Genomic DNA, 20,490 nt, shown 5'->3' with positions numbered 1-20,490 from the left:
GACTCCAGCATTTTCCCAGGTGTCTTAACTTGTTATTTGGCTTGAGACTGTCCTCAGCCAATATCAGGAACAACCACAAACCACAAGCTTTTTTTTTAATTTAGTCACATAATTGTTCTATTTATCACTCGTACTCGAATGGTTCTGTCATTACAAGCACGTGTGGGCAAAGTGGGTACTTTAATTTATGTGGAACATTCTTGAATATGTTGTGTTGGCAACAGTCCTGCAGTCACAAGTTACAGACAATACGAAAGAACTGGCTCTTATGTGTTTAAGTTACATTCCTCTGCCATAATGAGGAAAACTGTCCAGATACAATTAATGTGGGGTCTGGGGGGGGGGGCTGTAAGGTTAGTGCCCTTGGGTAAGATACTAAATCCCATGTCATTCAGATGGCCGGCAAGTACCTTGAATTACCACCGTATTCAAGTGCAGACCATTACTGGAACCCTGTAATGCAATCCCTGGATTTTAATTGCATCTCCAGTTAAAACACAAACTGCCTTATTTTGTTACTAAATGTTGCTAAGTGTGGCATATTGACAGAGATATAACATTTGGTGGGAGTGAATTAAAGAATTCGCTGTTTCATTCTCATCAATGTCATTGACTCTAATTCATTGTTTTGATAGGCACAAGAGAAAAAAATGTGTTTTTTAAAAAACTTTTATTTCAAAAACCAGGCTGTAGGTGGTCAGTAATCACTGTCATTCCACGGTATGTCTAAGACTGTGTTTATGCCACGCAAACCATAATTAAGGCTGGGCAAAAAAACAACAAAGATTAGGAGATCTTTGTGGTTATGGTTAAAAACCAAGTCTGTTTTTGACAAAACTCTTGTGTGCAAAAAAGTCACTGCAAACACCCAGTTAATAGCACTTACCGATCCAAGCCATCGTCCAACAGGTACACATTGTCTGCTGGAGTGTGACAGGATGCAAATCCTTCTTTACTCTATCACAGGAAAATTGCAATACAGATCCATCTTTCACAAACCTGTGCAGTGTTACTAGTTTCACAAAGTGTTGACTGCTTCTTACACTGACATGGAGCAATTAGTCTAATTCTTTATGACCAGTGATGGGAATAACGGCGTTACAAGTAACGGCCCCAGATAGCAAGGAAACATTGAAACAATGTTGAGTCAATATCAGGCGACGTCATTGAACCAACGTTGAGATCTGACGTTGACCCAACGTCACTCTTGCACCCATTTTTAACGTTGAAACAACGTCAGGTTTTGATGTTGAATCAATGTTGAAACCTGACATTGATTCGACGTTATATTTTCTAACACTGTTGACATTGAAACAATGTCAGATTCTGATATTGAAACACTGTTGAGCTATGGTGTTGATTTTCCACCTCTTTCGCACAGTTGCTTTTTATTGAAAAAAAACAAAAAACCAAAAAAGGTCAATAGACATGTATCATTTGCAAAATACTTTATTAAAAGACAAAGTTTCCTATTTACATTTCTATGTTTCACATCACTTTTTATTATTTACTCCGGGATGGGGATGGATGATGTGCTTCCTGCGCGCCACCCGTACGATCTGGAGCATATCTGAGCCATTTCTGGACTGCTTGAGCAAAGACCAACTCAGACATAGAGTTCGCCCCTACCTGCTGCGCCAGGCCATCTAGGACAAAAAATAGACACACACACAAAAAAAGGGAATTAGAGCACATGAATAAGCTCTTGTTAATTGTCTTCAGCAGGGAGAAAGTATGTAAACTCCTAGGCTGATAAACATGAAAGTCACCAGGCAGAAATCAGCAAACTGCCGCATTTGATTCCCAAAGAGCTATAAGCTGAAAATGTGATATGTCTTAGCATGGTGTGCCGTGTATCCTTTAAAAAAAAGAAAACATGGGGTCGTCGGGCTGTACAAAGTGTACAACCCGAGGACAAAACAAGCCGAAGACCAAAGACTCCATCTCCAGATTAACCGGACATGAAAGTCTTGTTATTAAGAAAGACAAAGTAATATAGCAAAAAACAGACATAGGAAATGTGAAACGCACCCAGCACATCAATTGATCCCTTTATTGTTCACTTTAGGCTCATAAAACTACAATAAATGTTAAAACTTACCAAATATGCATCTGCACGGCGCTGTCTCTTTAAATGCCCTTTTTTGCTTTGTCTGGTCCTTGTTTTTTTTCCCCTGTCCAGTTGAGTACAGAGGCCAGCTCCTTTGTAATGGCATAAACCATTACACGGCGGACTCGCACCTCCAGTGTGGTCCAGCAGCACCAATCAACGCAAAGCGTCTCACCTATAGACACATTTTATGAGATGGAATTAGCGTGTCTCATGTCTTAAATGTGTATGCAAGTGCTTGTGTGTTTACTTCATGTAATTGATGATAGAAACATGTCATTTGGTTTTCCCTAAAGCCTGATTTTCAAGTCATACAAAGAATAAACCAAAGTATTGGCAGTGCAATGTATTTCTATTCCCTTTGGTTGGATATTCATTTGTTAGTTCTTGTAACTGCTAAAAGTGTTTACTAGTTTTTGCCTGTCACATATATTTGTTATACCATGTAAACTGTGAAATTCCAAGATTTTCAAACTTGCCTTGTAATAGTGGCCTCACAGAGTCTCTGGAATCTACAGAAAAAAAAAATCACAACAAGATGACATTCAGGAGTATAAATTGGGTTTTCTTTTTAGATAAGAGTACAATGACATTGTGATGCAGCTTTAAAGCTTTTTTAAAAGCATACCATCTATAGGGAAGACATCAGACTCTGCATGCTGGCGAGATCGCAAAGCTGTGTCGGTTTGTGCCGGAGTGGCGAAAGGTGCCGGAAGCTGGGTGGGGCATTATGATGGTTGCTATCAGTGGGCTGGGGGGCAGACTGCGGAGTGATGAGGGCTGTTTAGAAAAAGATAATTTTTTAAGTATTTAAGAATACAGACAACTTGTCAAAAAAGTTTCCTCGTGTCAGACACATATATGTACACAGACACTAGACAGTATTTTATTACCTGGTATTTTCACTCGAGGGGCCTGGGGAAACCGTTTTTTTGTAGGCTGCTCATCCTCTGAGTCCGTATATGTGTACAGGGGATTTGGTCTAAAGAAAAGAAATTAAAAACGGTCTTAAGTAATTGTAAATATGCTTTTGGCATATTGTTTCCTAAAGTTAGTTTGATTTCTAACAACACACACAGGAAACAGAGACGTGCAAGAAGGTACAGCATACAATGAATTTTTGAAGTGCACAAGTGTACACGGCTTTGCATTTTTAAAAAGTTTACAAACTTCCACTTTTTGGACTATATTATGTGGTGATATTGCAGTATGCAAGCACCACAGATATGTATAAAAGACAAGATCATAAATTCTTAACAATCAAAGATATGTTTGTGAATATAAAGGTTTTACTTGTGCTTTCTTTTAAGACTGGTCTGGGTTTCTTCTTCGGACTGAAGGTCAGACGTATCACAGCGTTCACGTGGATATCTCTGAAGACTGCGTTCTGCTTCGTGAAATGTGCCTGGAAATACAAACACAATGTACGGCCAGACATACATTACGTGTGGACAAAAGGTGCAAACGCATAGAAAAATCAGCGGTTTCAAAAATACCCTGGTACGTGTGGATGTAGCCTTATTCATTATTCAAGGCACAAACGGAAAGTCATGTACGCATGCAACGTAAAGTTAGGTGAGCGTGCAACGTACAGTCACGCATGCTGCGTGAGCATTCAAACTGAGTCTAAAGTTTTCGTGTGGGCATTGAAGCGAGTGCTCTCCAATCATCAAAAGTAACAAAGTCATTGAACACGTTTGTACAGTTAACTTTACGTTTATCAATCATATATCACAGATTTAGAATTTTTTGTAGTACTAAGCAACTACAGAGCGAAAGTCTGGGTCAAGCGCCGAGGCGACGGCAAGAACAAAGGAAACCTCGAAGCGTTAAAGCTAGCTTTGTAAGGGAATATAACGAAGAAATTATGAAACGAAAATGTTTTCTTTGTTGATATACTTTGTTCGCAGTGCAATTTATTTGTTGCCGGATTGTAAGAAGTAGACACAATTTAAATAACAGTAAAAAAAAACTCGTTAATGTACAACATTAACAAGTTTTTTTTTACTGTTATTCAAATGCAAACATGGAAATACCGAGTAGGAAAAAAAAATCATTCATTCTTACCTTATACTAATCATGGTGCAGGCCAGTGCAGTGCATGAACTGATGCCTTCTCCGGTCAATTCCGCTGAGAGTAAATTAAATGTCCCGCTCTACTGTAGAAGACAATGAATACCGGGGGAGGGGGGGGTGTACCAATGTGAGAGGGGTGCTGCGGAATAGTCCAAGTGATCGCTGCTTTAATTTCCTGGTCAACTATACATAAATTGCGCGTAGACACGATTTTTTAAAGCTGGTGAACTAGACCAAGTCATTGATAACAGATGAACAATAAATCTACTTTCTCTGGTACTTTATACCCGATCAGTTGCAATGCAATTTAATGCTCAACTACAAATCGATGGTTTTTGATGGTGACCGGAGCCGAATGATCGTCAACTATAAATAGACGTTTTCTCGATGTTGTTGTTGTCACCTGGTCGACTATAAATAGATCAAATATCAATGACAAAAAAACAACGGTGAATCAACATCGTTACAACGTCTCTATAGTAAGACCGTCGGTTTACCACAGTATTTCAACGTTGTTACAACATTGGCATTTCAACCCCGACCATATACGACGGTTCGGATGAAAAATCAACATAGATTCAATGTCGTCTTGCTATCTGGGGCGTTACTTTTTTCAGTAACGAGTAATCAAACTAATTACTATTCCTATCGTTACAACGCCGTTACAGTTACTAACAAGGAAATGCGGTGCGGTCGCGTTACTATTTTTCAACAAACAGACGGTTGAAGCTGTCTTCATCTTACCGCATCTTATATCAGTTGCACGGAAGTAGCTGTAAGTAATCTGGGCGCTACAGCTTTAAGCAGCTGCGCGCGCTCCCGCGGGCGGCAATCACTGTCTGGCAGATGATCACTTTTTGGCACAACACCTGGAGCTCAGGGGAAAACAATGGCATGAGTGCTGCTGTTTGACTGAGGAAGAATAAAGTAGTCGTGGTAAGCCAATCACATGACCACTTCAAGATGACAAAGCAACAAGGTGATATATACCAGTTTTTAAATTGTGTTGATAGACCACGTAAAACCAGAGTCATGATAAACAATATATACGAGGCATTTTTTCCTCAATAGTTTCGTCACGTTTACTGTCTAAGGACAGCGCAGCAAGCACTCTCTGCTTATGAGCAAAAAAGTAAAAAAAAACAGCCCGTTGGTGTTGGTGGAAAAATACACCATGTCAAAGATGATATGGTGACATGAAATGTGGTTGTTTAGGAAGAGGGGGAAGTTTTAGGAGTGACGGCGAGAGAGAGAGAGAGAGAGAAAGAGAGAGAGAGCGAGTTTTGAGATGTGAGAGATTTATGACGTTTAGCGTGTTTGGAGTGTGTAGTTAATGTGTTGTCTTGTAGTGTGTAGTGTTGTGGATAGTTTTGTGTTGTGTGTCAGAACAATGAGGCGACTGCTGTCTCCAGGTAGAAACAGGAGCAGTGATACACCTGCTGCTGTCAGACCTGCAGGTATCAGGCTGTGATGTTCTCCTTTATAGTGGACAGAAATGTTTGGAGTGGCACAAATAATTTGTGTGGCATCTTATTGAAGAACAGCTGATTGTTCTGTAAATAGTTTGAAATGGTTGTTAAAAAAAGAGTAAAAGGTAAATGGCTGCAAATAACATTGTTGTTTGCAAAACTTGTGCATATGATTTTAAAATTGACAATTTATATTTGTATTTAAGGTTATGAAATATGATTTAATGAACATGTTTGTGGTTGTTACAGTAAAAATATCACTTTTTCTACTCGGATTTTATGTTTTTTGTCTGATTTTAGATCAATTGTGTTAATACAGTATGTCAAAATGAAAACATAACTGTAAATTCAGACACGTGAGGTTGTGCTGATGATACCAAACAAGACAAAGTAAATAGTTTTTAAAGGTGAAATGTAGAGGAAACATCAAAAGTAGTTAAAAATGGCCAATTATACCCTGGACCCCAGAGGGTTAAATGTTTTTTTTTTATAAAGTAACGCAATAGTTACTTTTCAAGTAATTAATTACTTTTAGAATCTGGTAACTCAGTTACTAACTCAGTTACTTTTTTGAAGAAGTAACTAGTAACTATAATTAATTACTTTTTCAAAGTAACTTGCCCAACACTGTTTATGACACAGTATGAACTGTGCTAAGTTCTATTGACGGGTAACACAAAAGTTTTTTGACTACTCTTGACTGATGCCTAAATACATATACGGCAAATACTGGCACTTCTTTGGGATTATTTTATATGCATACTATATAACATTAATGTTACCCTGTCTAGGAATCATCGGCATGTACAAACCATGCACAGTTTTAATATTTTGTTTTATCTTTATTTATTACTGAGACATAAATACAGCAGATTTAATATGAATGTTAAAGCTCTCTGAAGTTATGCTGCATAGCTCTGTATGTCAGTTACTCAAATGCAGGATATTTATAATAGTACTGACCTCGCTGTGCAATACAATAAACATGGTGTGCTGACTTTATCAGAACATATACAACAGCTAGTTGCAACAGTTTATTATCCCTGTGTAAGGGAGCCTCTGATCAGACATGTTAATTAGGTATCAAGTTTATTTAAATATCTTTAAATAAAGCCTGATGTTCATCAGAATGTTTCAAACATAAAGCAAAGAAGTCTTCCTTTTGTCCGAGTTCATCTGCTGTTTACTCCGTGGTGCAGTCATTTACCTTTTAACATCCACCAGGGTGCCAGTTAACCACTTAGTGGTAGAGTTAGTTAGTCGACATTAGCCACGTGGTAAAAAAGCATCGTTTTAGAAAGTGACACATCTTAACTTTGAAATCAACTCTCTTATATCCACTTTGGCTTTAGAGATTCTCTGTTAGATTTCCATGTGCTATGCCAGAGAGGTAAATATAACAGAGTAGATGTGAATCTAACCTTGCCAATACTCCTCAAATAATTACTGCCAGTGTGATGGATGTTAAGAGGTTAAGAAAAACAGAAGAAAAAGTTGCACCATAAATTTATTTTGTGGTACAAACTTTTGTACTTTTCTAGATTTTTCAATACAGAGACTTGCTGGCTAGCATAATCAGATATATCTATATACAACATGTTATCACACACTTTTACTATCGTATTTGGTTTGTATGAAAAATAACTTATAGCCTTTATATATTGGAACACATTTCACATACACAAGACTGTGGCATGGATTCAGCTTATAAAACAGACTGCTAACTTTTGTTTTCAGTTCTGTTACCTCCAAAAATCTCAGACGTGCTTTACAATAAAGAACATCCTTAATGTAATGATAAAAGAAAAGAAAAGATATTCTGACTCTTTCAGTAACTGTGACAAACTGAATTTGTAAGAAAAAAAAAAAAAAAAAAGGAATGCTGACTTCCTGGCTTTGATGTTGTGCCAATGTTGCCATGGAGTTTCAGTGATGTCCTTGGAGCAGAGGCATCCACATTGTGTGTGAGCAACCAAATGTCTTATAGTCCGCACAAATCAGCCATGTAAACTAGCTTCAGTTGTGTCAGAACAATGTGTCAGAATAATGGAAACCATCATGCACACCTGCCGAACAGACACAGGCAGCAAGTTCTGGAAGACGAGCAGAGGTTGGCTGGAGAGAATAGGGGCGGAGATTACGTTAGCGTCCAACGTGGAATTGCTGGCTTTTAGATTTGTGCAAGCACCTTTGGTGTTACACATCCTTCAGTCTGATGACAAGACACTACAAGATATCCACCTACAGAAATGCAGATATACACGCTATGTCTTAGAATGTGTAACCACTTTTCAGTTCATAGGCACGCCGCTTTTAATGCTCTTATTTCACAGCAGGGCCACTCCGCTGAGTTGCTGTCCTCTCGTCTGTTTTTGGCACTGCTGTGTGTGGTCTCGTCTGACTGTGGAAAAACAACACACATCTTAAAGTCAAATTCAAAGAGGATCATTTCTGAAATACTGCTAATATAATTGTAATCATTATTATTGTTTATATATCACCCCATTAGAGCACTTTGCTCTCACACTGCAGGCTTACTTGTTGTTCCTAGAGTATTTAAAAGTCAAATGGGAGGCAGAGCCTTCAGTTTTCAGGCCCCTCTCTTGAATTATATACCTGTTAGTTGAATAAGTTTAATTAGGTAACAGTAAGGTTGAACTCCTTTGCACTGGAAAAGAACGGTGTCATGATCCTAGGTCTCTGACCCTGTGTTTCAGTTTGAGTCTTTGTTTGGTTGCAGTTTAGTTTTTCACTTTTGTGTATTTACTTTATATTTATGTCCAGTAAGAGGCTTTGGCTGTTTTGTACTCCCAGTCTAGTGTTTAGGTTTTACAGCTCTCCACTTCCGTCACGTCCTTATCTCCTTGTGTTGTAAGGTTAGAGGCGTAAATTTGATGACCCCTTGTGATGCTAAGTTGGACAAGAAAAGAAAAGGATGGATGGAAATATCTGTCACCCAATGTGAACAAAGCTGATGATTCAATGCAAGTATATCATGTGTTACTTCCTCTTTATGCTGTCTCTGTTCCTACATGCTAGAACCATCTGGATGCTGTGGTGAAGTTATTTATGGCACAGCAGAAGATGATGAAAATTGTGCTGTTAGGTAGGTTATTTATACTACAGCAACATTTTGGGAAATGTAAGACATTTTAAGACCTTTTAATTTTTTTTAAAGAATCAGAATAATACTGACATACAACACATTCATTTGTTTTATTTCGTATCGCACCTCTACCTGATCTTGCAGAAGCTGATGCAGTCCACGTCGCTGTATTGTGAGCACACGCAGCGCTGAGCCTCCACCCCTATCCTCACCCGCTCGGTCCTAGTGGAGCGTCTTAAACGCAGGGAACCCTGGTAACTGGACAGACCAAATGGTACTGTGTGCCTAAAAGAAGAAAAGCAGACACAATGCACTTACTGACCACAGAACTATGAGTTTTACAGCTGGAAACATACATCAGTGTTACAGTTTCCACATTTGCTCTGAAGTACACTTTACTGGGTGATATGAATTTTGTCATCACCTGCCCTCTGTTGTGACTGCAGAGACACTACACTACAAAGCACCAACATGCACCCTCAAGGAAGGAACAAAAGAGAACAGCTACTCTGTGGCTTCCCCGGCTGCCTGTGTGCATGTCCACAAGCAAGCATAATCCTGGCCTTGGGCTGTTTATTCTCTGACTCTGCATCAAAGGGGTGCAGCTTACACTCTGTTGTGGTTTTATGAGGGTGAAGGTACTCTGTGGTGGTTCTAATTTTTGTCTTCCAACTCTGCGATAAAAAAATGGGGGCAGAATATATAAAACACCTTTCGGAACAATTCAACCCAGCACATCACGACCACAACACGACACTGCTGCCTAAAAATATCCCTGTTATTCACTTCTTAACATCAAGCAGGTGAGCCATCTAAGTTTAGGATTCAGTTAATATCCTTTTCATGGAATTTTCACCTGATTAGTTTAGGCCAAACAGACAGTAATGTGAAAACGTATAGGACTTCATTTGAATTGTAACATTTTCTAGTTTCTGGAAATGCTTTTTGAGCATGTGTATAAAACAAAACGCAACACCACGCTAGCTTTTTTTTTTTTTTTTTTTAAAGTCTAAGTCATCATCGATGGCTATGACCCCAACCTCAGTCCCAAACGTAGCTCCAAACTCTAATTGTCTGTTTTTGGAGAAAAGCAAAAAGGAGAGAAATATAACGAGTTTTTCCTGGACTTGAAATGAAACAATAAAGATGCACTAACGTCTCAGTTTCTACAAAAATGATATATCAGCAATTACAGAAATTTTTGCACAGTTTCTCTATTTTCATGGACAAATTAATGTAAATGGAAACAGAAATCTTCATGCAAGTTTTGGCTTCAGTCTGGAACAAATGGACACTGCCAGATGCTTAGTTTCTGTTTTCATGATGTTTTGTCAGGCTTTAACTGCAAATGCCCTCAACTGCTGCTTTTTCAGGCGTTTTTCTGCCCTTCATTTTGCTAAGTGAAAACCATGCACAGTTGGGTTTAGGTCAGGTGATTCCACTGATCCTGGATCAACGAGGGGACGCTTAAACGCTGTGGTTTAGTGAGCTGAAGGTACTCTTTTTTAAAAAATATTTTATATCAACAATCTAATAGACGCCAGCAAAAGTAAAAGCTCTAACTTTTAATGCATTTTTTAAATGATTTGAACCCAAAGTCCATGTTAGTTTTCTCTTTTGTGGGCATTTTTTATACATTTAGGATGACAGCCCGAGATACTTAGTTTTTAATTCCTTGAGCTTGAAGTTATGTTTTATGTTTTTAAACTTTCACATTAAAAAACATTCAAAATTCAAATAGTACGATGTCCTACGTGTCCAAAATGAAAAATTCATATTTTTACTAATCCCTAATAAAAACTGAAAAACAGATCATACATAGCAACCTTTGAAAAATGAGCGCACTAATGATTAGCCATCAGTGCCAAAGAATGGAGGCAGTGCTAATCCAAAGATGGAAGGAGATTAATTCTTTCTGATATCAGGCAAATTTATTGCAGTTTTTTTTATTTTATATATATATATGTTTTGTTTTTCTTTGTTAACCGTAGCCAGACAAAAATGGACTGGTCAAACAAACAGGCCCATATAAAATGCTGATATAAAAGATGTGAGGCAGCTACACTGTTATGCTGCTGTGGTTTGGGTCCACGTAACACCTCAGAGGGAAGGCTCAGTGCAAATCCAAAGTTTTTGTGACTGATCACCGTTATCCTACAATGACTCCATCTAGATGTCATGAAGGCTCACTGAATCAAAAACAAGCTCAACTTTGTACACTTTCTAATCAGAGTCAGTTAAACTTAAGCTTAATCACTTTCAGCTGCTTTGGTATTAATAAAATTAACAGGTGCACTAGAGGGGGAACAATGAGACAATGGCAAACAGACTTCATAAGGGCAGCCTGAGGACCCGGTGTCCTCTAGTGGGGCTTGTGCTCAGTGCCCGGCTCCATGGAGCCCGATCGGCATTTGCCTTAGAAGACCAGAGTTTGATGGTCCACTACTGGTGCCCTGTGCTTTTTATAGGAAAGTTCCAGAGAGGAATAAGGGTATCTTGGCAGCACCCTAATAACATGTTTTTTTTTTTCATGTTTTAAATTTCTCATCTATCGATCAATCGTTCACTTTCTTTTCTTTTCCAAATAAGTTAACTAGCGTAACAAATTTTTTCACTGAGATTTTAACTTCGCAACACCCGGGTTCCAGGTTTCTAGGTGTGGAGTCAGTGTTAGAATGCATTTTAGCCACATGATAAAAAAGCATTTCACAAACTAGAAGCTGCCTTTCAATTATGGTCTCCTATAGGCTTTTTCGCCCATCGCTTCCAGTGTTACAAGAGTTTTCTTTAAGTATGGCGAATAGGTGAAAAGTCCATATCAAGGGTTACATCTGAAGCTAACCCTAAACTGGTCTCCTCCATCTGGTGGATGGCCAAACTAGTCACCAAATTCCCTCTGTTTCTTCCCCTGATATGTCAAACACAGATCTCCATAATTAAGTTTGTCTATCAGTACTACAACAAAAAATGACAAAAACCAGACCAGTTAGAACCACGCTGTACATGTAAGCTCATCATGTTGACCTTGCTGTCCAGTCTTGTTGGAGTCTCCCTAAATGGCTGTAAACTGCTATAAACTGCGAGCTAGAAAAACAGATCACTTCACAGTGAACATGTTGTTTCCTTTGAACTTCAGAAGCAGGTCTCTTGAACAATATAAGCTGTGGTGCTGCAGGAGGGGCGTCACGCTGACCACGAACCTCCTCTTCTCTACTCTTACAAACAGAAACAGCATGTGGGTGATCCTTTCTCTTACAAAATGTTTCATCTACTGACTTCCGAAAGGAGAGACGGTCTGTCCACACAGAACTGAGTCAGTTAGTATCTTTACATGCATCTGCATCAGGGTTTTAAATCAGAGTTATCCATACCTCTGTATGAGTTTAATGATGTGGCTTTGTCACATGTCTGGGTATAGATCTTTGTCATTGTAAGCTTTCTTTTATTAAACATATACAGTATTATCTATTGCGATGGCTGTGACTTGGGTTATGCAGAAGGTCGATGAACCGATCCTCTGCTCCTCCAGTCGACCTGTCGAGGCGGAGAATGCTGAACCCAGAGTTGCCCTCAATGTAACCATCAGAATGCGAGAGTCATATGAATGTGTGTGTAACTGGGTGAATGATATTTTTAATTGAAAATGCTTTGAGTGTTCAACTTGAGCAGGAATGCTTCACCTGTCAGTGAAATTTCTGAAATTCTCTGAGCTGCCTGTCTGGCACCAACTACATTGAAAGTTACTTAAATGACCATTCTTCCCCAGTGTGATAATTAGTTTCATAGGTCATCTTCACATGCAGCGTGCATCTCCATAGTTATCTAGAGGTCCAAAAATGAGCCCTGAGGGTAAAATCAGGTAAACTCTACCTGGAGAGAGAAGTGCAGTCTGACTGATTTTTACTGTAGTTCTGAGTATTTAACCTTTTTGCATCCACCAGATTACTGGTGACCCATCTTGAGTATAAGGTTGTGGTAAGGTAAAGCCAGGCCTCAAGGGCCGGTGTCCTGCAGGTTTTAGATGTGTCCTTGATCCAACACAGCAGATTTAAATGGCTAAATTAGCTCCTCAACATGTCTTGAAGTTCTCCAGAGGTCCAGTTGTTACAGATTTGGTGGTATTGCAAAAAACAGCTTTTTCGGGTGACTGAGTTTTCATAAAGTCAGCCACATACATAAACAAGCTTGTATGTATGATTATCTAGGGTGATGAACTCAGCCTGAAAGTGCCCCCACATGATGAGACCTCATACATTTAGGAAAATAGCTGTTCCACATGGCTGATTTCTATCATTAACCCTCTGAGGTCAAAGCCATCTTCACTGATGACCCTAACCCCGTGCAATCACAACATTTCTTGTTTGTTTTTTGTTTGTTTAAATTGTTCCAAGTTCTGGAAATCGTGGGATGAAAGAAATAGCCGGCTAATTAATCTCCTGACCTTCCAGTTGGTAGATGACCCACTCTATCTCCTGAGCCACAGCTGCCTTAAGGGAAAAAAACACTATCCAAACCTGCCTGGCCCTTTGTGATAGGGGAGGAAAGGGAGGAAGTATGTCAGTACTGTATATTGATTCCATTTGTTTGTCTTTCTAGCATGTTAGCAGTGTAGCATCCACAGTTTTATGATGTTATGTTCAAATTTTGTGTGATGGTAGATAACAATAACATTTCGAGTGGATTTAATTTTGGTGAAAATCGGGTCAAGGATAAAACCAAATGTGAAAATCTGTCAAAACTTTACATTACCCGTAATTTTTTATGGACCGTCTTCAAAATTTACAACAATATACTAGACCTTTGACGCTATGCGTACCAAGGTTGGCTAAGCATTTGACCTTGATCTTTATTGTTAGCGCCTGAGGTCACATATCAAATGAAAGTGCCTGGAGATACCTGTACAACAAACTTTTTATTTTCTCAATATGATGCACTATGGCATCACGGTGACACCATAACAGGCTGAAGTCATCATATTTTGAGATACAAACAGGCTGACATCAGGATGTTGTAATAAAAACATCATAAGTATATCCCTTACCCTGCTGAATTGTGCTCTCTGAGTGCTCTTGTTAAATCATGAGTTAACTTTAATTAATTACATTTTTTGGAAAGTTCAGTTTCACTAGCCACACCCAGGGTGGATTACTGGCAGACCTGTTGAATCAAGAAATAACTTAAATAAAACCTGTCTGACAAAGTGAAGTAGGCTTAAAGATCTGAAAAAGCAACACATCGTACCATGAAACAACCTCAAGAACCAAAAACAAACTGTCATCACTGACATCTATCAGTCTGGAAAGGGTGACCAAGTCATTTGTAAGGCTTTGGAATTCCAGCGAAACACAGTGAGAGACACTATCCACTAATGGAGAAAACCTGGAACAGTGGTAAACCCTCCCGGGAGTGGCCAGCAGACCAAAATGACTCCAAGAGTGTACTGATGACTCATTCAGGAGGTCACAAAAGAACTGAGAAGTAATCTAAAGAACTGCAGGCCTCACTTGCCTCAGTAAGGTCACAGTTAATGATTCAACAATGAGAAAGAAACTGGGCAAAAATGGCATCCAAGAGTTCCAAGGCAAAACCCACTGCTGACCAAAAAGAAACAAAGGCTCATCTCACATTTGCCAACAAACATACTGATAATCCCCAAGACTTAATATTCTGTGGACTGACAAGAGAAAAGTTGAACTTTTTGGAAGGTGTGTGTCCAGTCATGCATTTCATAAAAACAACATCATACCAACAGTCTAACATCGTAGCGATACTGTGATGATAGGACATAGGCTACCTGCCACAAATGGCGGAACTGTGAATTCTGCAAAAAAAAAAAAAAAATCCTGAAAGAATGTCGAGCCATCAGTTTACGCCCTGCAGCACAAGTCGCACTTGGGTTGTGTAGCAGGACAATGACCCTAAACACAACAGCAGGTCCACCTCTGAATGACTCAATAAAAACAAAATGAAAGTTTTGGAGTGGCCTAGTTAAAGCCTGGACTTAAATCAAATTGACATATTGTGACATGACCTTAAAACATGCCATTCGGGCTGAGGTGGGTGGGTTAAATTTCCTCTGTAGAAATGTAAAAGACCCACAGTCACTTATTGCAGTTCTTTCAGTTCTTGCTGCCAAGGGTGGCCAAGGTTTAGGGGACAATTACTTTAGGTAAACCCTCTACAAAGTGTATATCTTTATAAACTAGTTTTCTGATACAGTACAGGAAAAAATTTTGAAACATTTACATGAAAAAGGATAAGCATCCATGCTTAAGACTCTGATGTTAGTTTATATTCTGAACATCCATAAATCTGGAGTGCAATGTTAAAACCATAACTGTGATTTATTTAAGCGAGCCCCAACAACTTCACCCCCTATAAACACATCAATTGAACCTGAACCTTTAAAGTCACCAGATAATATTACACTTCTGACAGCATGCATACCTCACACTTGTTTGATCTTTGCCTTTCAACTTGGGATGGAGGTCGGTCTTACCATGCATCATACACATTTTCACATTAGTAGTAACAAAAATGATACATGACTGAGACAGACAGAGGAACGCACCAAAATCTAACTCTGTTATTACAGCTAACAAGATGGTGGCATAAAACCTTAGGAAACTAATTTTAGTCCAACCAATTATGTTCACCTTTTCAACATGCGAAATTTCACCCAAAACATAAAATACTGTTTGCAGACTACTGCCAAGTGATATGTTAAAAGTAAACCCCAATGCCTGATGTCTAAGGATGACCCTTGACCTCCTCAATGATATCCCCATTTACGGCTGAGTTCGTTTTTATGTGTAGCGAGCAAGTTAAACGTTGATATTTTGCAAATTAAGTGTCACACATGCATGCATTTTGGCCTTGCAGTTCTTCTGTCATAAACATATTCATTTGGGTAGATCAGACAGTTGAAATTTCATAACATGAGTGAATGTTATCGTAACCCTACCCTTAATCTATGCATCTAGTCTAGCCTACTTTCCCTCTGACCCAAGACAGGTTGCTTGTGACTGGAAGGAGACAATGTAAATGTTGATTTGAGACTATGCTGATTTATACTTAAATAGAAAACAAATTGAACAGTAACAGATGCTGGACATGTATGTAGAACCAAACCCACCTAATAATACAAAATGCAACAGTTTTGTAATCAAGAAACTTGGATACTTGGAGTATTATATTTTATCAAATGCCTTCAGAACAAATCTTTGAAACCACAGTTTCAACAGTTTGTCCTGTTTGTCCACACCTGGTCACATTTCTGGCTGTACCACTGCTTAAAAATTGGGAGCTCTGAACCTGCTGTACCAGTATTGATTAATATCTGCAATACATTTGAAGAGGAAAGACATCTTGATTCACTCCACATGGCACAATGCCCAGGTACCAAAGGAAGAAAGCCGACACACAGAGGCTTCATCTGTAAGGTGTTACTGCAGAGAAAAGGAGCTTCTTTGATCTCATCGCAGATGTTCGCAATTGATCACATGTACTTCTGCATGTGGTTACAGGAGCAGAACACAGTTGCTGCTCTGCACTGAAACCAGGCTGACAGCTTTTACTCTGCTGCTGATGGCCACACTTCAAGCAAAAATCTGAGAACTGATAGTAGATGGATGACCAGATACCATTCCCCTCCTGGCTCTAACCGTCACCCCACTACACACATTCTCATAACCCACTACGTTTGGGTACTACTAAACTTGCCCTGGGGCCTGTTGTTTGAAATCAGTAAAGGGCGGCTAAATCTACATACTAATCTGCAGATAGGCATTAGTTCATGTCTTCTGTTGCAGGTGAATTAGCTTTTGCTTTGTCTCTCACTTATCAGAGATCAAAAGGTTCAAAGCGAGTTCAGCTGTGGAAAGAAAAGCGCAATATTTAGAGATTTCGAATTGAAGACTGTTAAGCTAATATAAAGGAACAAGAAAGCTGAATGAATGAAAAATAGACGAAGGAAAACAATAGGCTCGGCTAGTTAAACCTATCTGATTGGTGTTGGACAACTCGTTTCTTCTGTTTTAAGATTCAACTTTAGAGTAAATTTCCAAAGGGTTCTTTCTATCTCACTTTCCAAGGCTACCTATAAACAATCCAAACATCCAAGATGGCCAAAAGGTGGACACAGCCCTCCCCTGCTGCCTGCAAGAAATCCTCAGTGGAATTAAAATACCAGAGGGCTCAGGGTCTAGACCTTTACGGATTATATGGAATCGCTACACTTCACAAAGACACAGGAAATACTGACATATGAGAAAAAGCCCAGTTTATTTTGCAGCTCAGTTGCCCCCAAATCCATTCCTGCTTTTAAAAAAAATGCAAAGGACTCCCGAGTTGGAAATGGATGGACAAAAGAGCCCAGTTCCAGAAAACACAATACAAAAAAAAAAAAAATATATATATATATATATATTTATAGAAATATATGGTCATTCTGAATTTTATGCTAGCAACATGTTTCAAAATAGGTGGGGCAATAAATGACTGGAAAAACTGTCATCATTGGGGGGGAAAAAAGTACTCTATAGAACATCTCATAAAGCAAAGGCATAAAATCCCAGAGAGATTCCTTGTTTTCTACAGAAAATATGGGGAGGGGTCCATCGTACTGTTAAAGTCTGTTCTAAACAGAATTTAGGAATTTCACGATCTATGGCTACTCAAGAAAAATGTTCACAAAGAACAAAACGGAAAACTTAATGGGAATGAGACAGCAACCAGCCAGTCTGATTGGTCAGTGAATTGTCAGTTATACAAATGGAAGTTAAAACTCTTCCATCAAAAGAGAAAATATACTATAACCAAGATCTGAGGACAATGCTGTTGTCTCTGGTATTAAGCCCTTTTAAATGCACTGAGGTGAAGTGCAAACTTTGCCTGGCAGCTGACCAATCAAAATTTTTGATTTCATCATATCGAAAGAGGAGAAGAACCATCAGTCTTGTTAGCAGTGCACATTTCTTAGCCAGCATCCATGATATTATGATGCCAAATCACAACAACAGTTGTATCAAGGCGCTTTATATTGTTAGCTAGACCCTACAATAATGCATATAGAGAGAAAACAAACAATCACATGACCCCAATTGACAACAATGTTTCAATTTTTCACAAATACACAAACTAGTCACCCAACAGAACTTATCTATTGGACTTTCCTTGCATTCACTAAAGTCACTGCCAACGCTGCTCAGATCCAAAGTATTTACACTATCTTCATCCTGCTCTCTTCCTTCCACATTTTTTACTTTGCTTGATAAACACAATTTAAAACTGTTCTATAAGATACTTTCCAAAAAACTAATTCCTGCGTAGTTGACATCAACAGGTTTGTGGACATTTTGCACAAATTACAGGGAGGAAGGTCATGAAGTACAAACGTTTCCCAGCATGCCTCTCTGCCTGCAAAGTTTTTCAGAAAATGTGCTTAATTTAATCAGTAAAATGTAAAATGGCTAAGTAAATATTTGCAGTTGAAATTTAATTCATAAGGATAATGTATACTGCATTCAAACAATGTTTGGCTTTGGTTCACAAGATAAAATCTTATGTGTCCAAATTGTGTGAATGTAAGCATCCAGTATAATGTAGACGGGGAGGGGCCCTCTTTGAAAGACATTTTCACGGGGTGCCTGCTACCTTCTGGGCCCGGCTATCTCACCCCATGTTACACCTTTGCACACAACCCTCTGTAAGTTTTCCAACAGCATTGCTAATACAAAAAAACTGAGCTAACCTGGCCTGCGAAAACATTCAGCCAATTAAGAAGCAAAACACAAGACAAAGGAGGCCTTGAACTGTTGAGCTGCTGAAACCCTATATCAAGAAGAAATGTTCGACGTTTAAAACTACAGCACCTGGCCTCCCCAGATCACAAAGACTTTGAAAATGTAGCTAAAGTAAGAAGTGATGCAGAAATGATCAAAGAAATCAAATTTCTACGTTTCAACATCTGATTTGTTGTCTCTGTATTATTTGTGTACAGTGCACACTAAGAAACATGATGCCCAACACATTAGTAACCTATAGTAACCTAATAAGACATTAGCTACATACATCACTTGCTTAAAAACTGAGAATGCCTGGAGAAGGACACTTACTCCGGTGTGTTGATCCAGATGATATCCAAGTGGCAGTAATACACACACTCCTTGTCTTTGTAAGTGTAACATGTGCACCTCTTGGAACGCCTCCTGGCTAATGGTGGCTCGCAGTCAGAACACGGCTCAACGTGGGAAGCAACAGTGGCGAGATCCTCCACCCCGCCAGGCAGACGTGTGCTCTGCTGGAACGCTTTCACCTCCTTCCTCTGGCTCACATCTTTGCCAAATGAAGAACCTGCAAGATTACAGCATATGAGAGCTTCCTTTCATAGTCTTAACCTGAAATAGCGTTTGGTAAAGCATGGAAAAGCTCTTTATAGATGCATGTATATTACATTCCTGTTAGAAAAGGTTACAAAAGATCCAGATTCTAGAGTGTTTAGCAGTTAAAACAAAATATCAAGCATAAATAGTTACATATTTTAGTTTCATAACAGTAATTGGTCAGTTCTGTTGAGAGTAGAGTTTGTCTCAGAGAGAATACACACACACACACACACACACACACACACACACACAGATAGATAGATAGATAGATTTAAAGTTCCAGTCTGATTTGTGAGTCTTTGATGGAACTTTAAATAGTGAATTTCTTGTTTTAGTGATTCAAAACAATAAAAAAAAAAAAAACCCAACCCGTTGGAGTAACAAAACACTGATGAGTTTTCAAAAGATCTAAGATAACATGTGTTCACTTTTAGTAGGTTTTTGGTTTGTTTTAAAAAGGTTAAAACTGTATAGATATCATGACGTCAATTGCAATGACATATCTTATACCGATGATTTCAGTCTAATTGCACACTTTGATCTATCTGTTGTGACCTGTCTGTCACTGCTGCACAATAACGCACACCAGCTGGTCTGTGTGACCATTACTTCACTAAAACACAAACACAACAAGAAGGACCGACCACCACTCACCGTTGGTCAAAGATGCTGTCACCACGATTAGAAACAAAACTCCCACACCAAGCGATGATGATGCATTAGCCATCACACGTGAAACATTAGAAATGAATGATCAACTTTAAAAAAAAAAATCGAAATGTGAGAACAGGTGAATGAAAACGTCCGAAATTCTCGAGTAGCCGCTGTTATCTTATCTCAGTGAAGCGAGTCAAAGCTGTCCTCATAGAGCATCATGTGTCTGATACAACTCTGCACCGCTGCGCTTCCACACTCCGTTTGCCTTCTACAGCCACTGGGGTTCGTTATGAGCTGACACCGCTGTGACTAGTGAGCATGGATATCCCGCCAGCTTCCTGAGACACTTTTCAAAATAAAAGACCCTGTTGAACGCTGCTGAAATCAAAGACGAGCTACACCCAGCCTGTTATGTTTGTGCGCCAACAGCACTAAACATGGCACAGAGACCAAGTTTAATGACTCCAAATAGTGGCCTAGCACACAGATATCAAGCAGAGTGACAACTTAGGTTGAGCAGTTTAAGTGGCAAAGTTAGAGAGGCATGGTGGAGAATAGTGGACAAAGGATGTTGAAGTTGGAGCTGTCAGGTCGGAGGACAAGAAGAAAACCTCAGAGGAGGTTCATGGATCATGGATATGCAGAGGGTTGGTGTGACAGAGGAGGACGCTGGGGATAGGGCTTATC

General features: G+C 39.1%; 1 protein-coding gene and 1 long non-coding RNA gene across 3 annotated transcripts; both read right to left on the bottom strand.

Moving 5' to 3' along the window:
• Positions 1-1,478: 1,478 nt before the first annotated feature.
• LOC134627273 (uncharacterized) lies at positions 1,479-4,292 on the bottom strand. The gene is made up of 7 exons (XR_010093880.2): positions 4,178-4,292; positions 3,404-3,515; positions 3,004-3,092; positions 2,739-2,890; positions 2,590-2,622; positions 2,102-2,285; positions 1,479-1,646 (listed from the first exon to the last, which is right to left on the bottom strand). It is a non-coding gene; the product is annotated as an uncharacterized LOC134627273 (long non-coding RNA).
• A 2,237-nt stretch (positions 4,293-6,529) lies between these two features.
• On the bottom strand, positions 6,530-20,067 carry LOC134627272 (endothelin-3). 2 transcript variants are annotated; one of them, XM_063473236.1, is made up of 4 exons: positions 19,801-20,067; positions 18,877-19,114; positions 8,894-9,046; positions 6,530-8,056 (listed from the first exon to the last, which is right to left on the bottom strand). In XM_063473236.1, the coding sequence occupies exons 1-4, from the start codon at positions 19,871-19,873 to the stop codon at positions 7,978-7,980; spliced, it is 543 nt and encodes a 180-aa protein (XP_063329306.1). In that variant the 5' UTR covers positions 19,874-20,067; the 3' UTR covers positions 6,530-7,977. The 2 variants fall into 2 exon arrangements, with proteins under 2 accessions (XP_063329306.1, XP_063329307.1); XM_063473237.1 differs by having other exon boundaries at positions 7,961-8,056; positions 8,888-9,046.
• Between the last annotated feature and the right edge of the window lie 423 nt (positions 20,068-20,490).

This window comes from Pelmatolapia mariae, linkage group LG5, assembly GCF_036321145.2.
Source record: "Pelmatolapia mariae isolate MD_Pm_ZW linkage group LG5, Pm_UMD_F_2, whole genome shotgun sequence".
Taxonomy (NCBI): Eukaryota; Metazoa; Chordata; class Actinopteri; order Cichliformes; family Cichlidae; genus Pelmatolapia; species Pelmatolapia mariae.
Note: the sequence above shows the minus strand (reverse complement) of the source record. Positions and strands in the feature narration are given on the sequence as shown.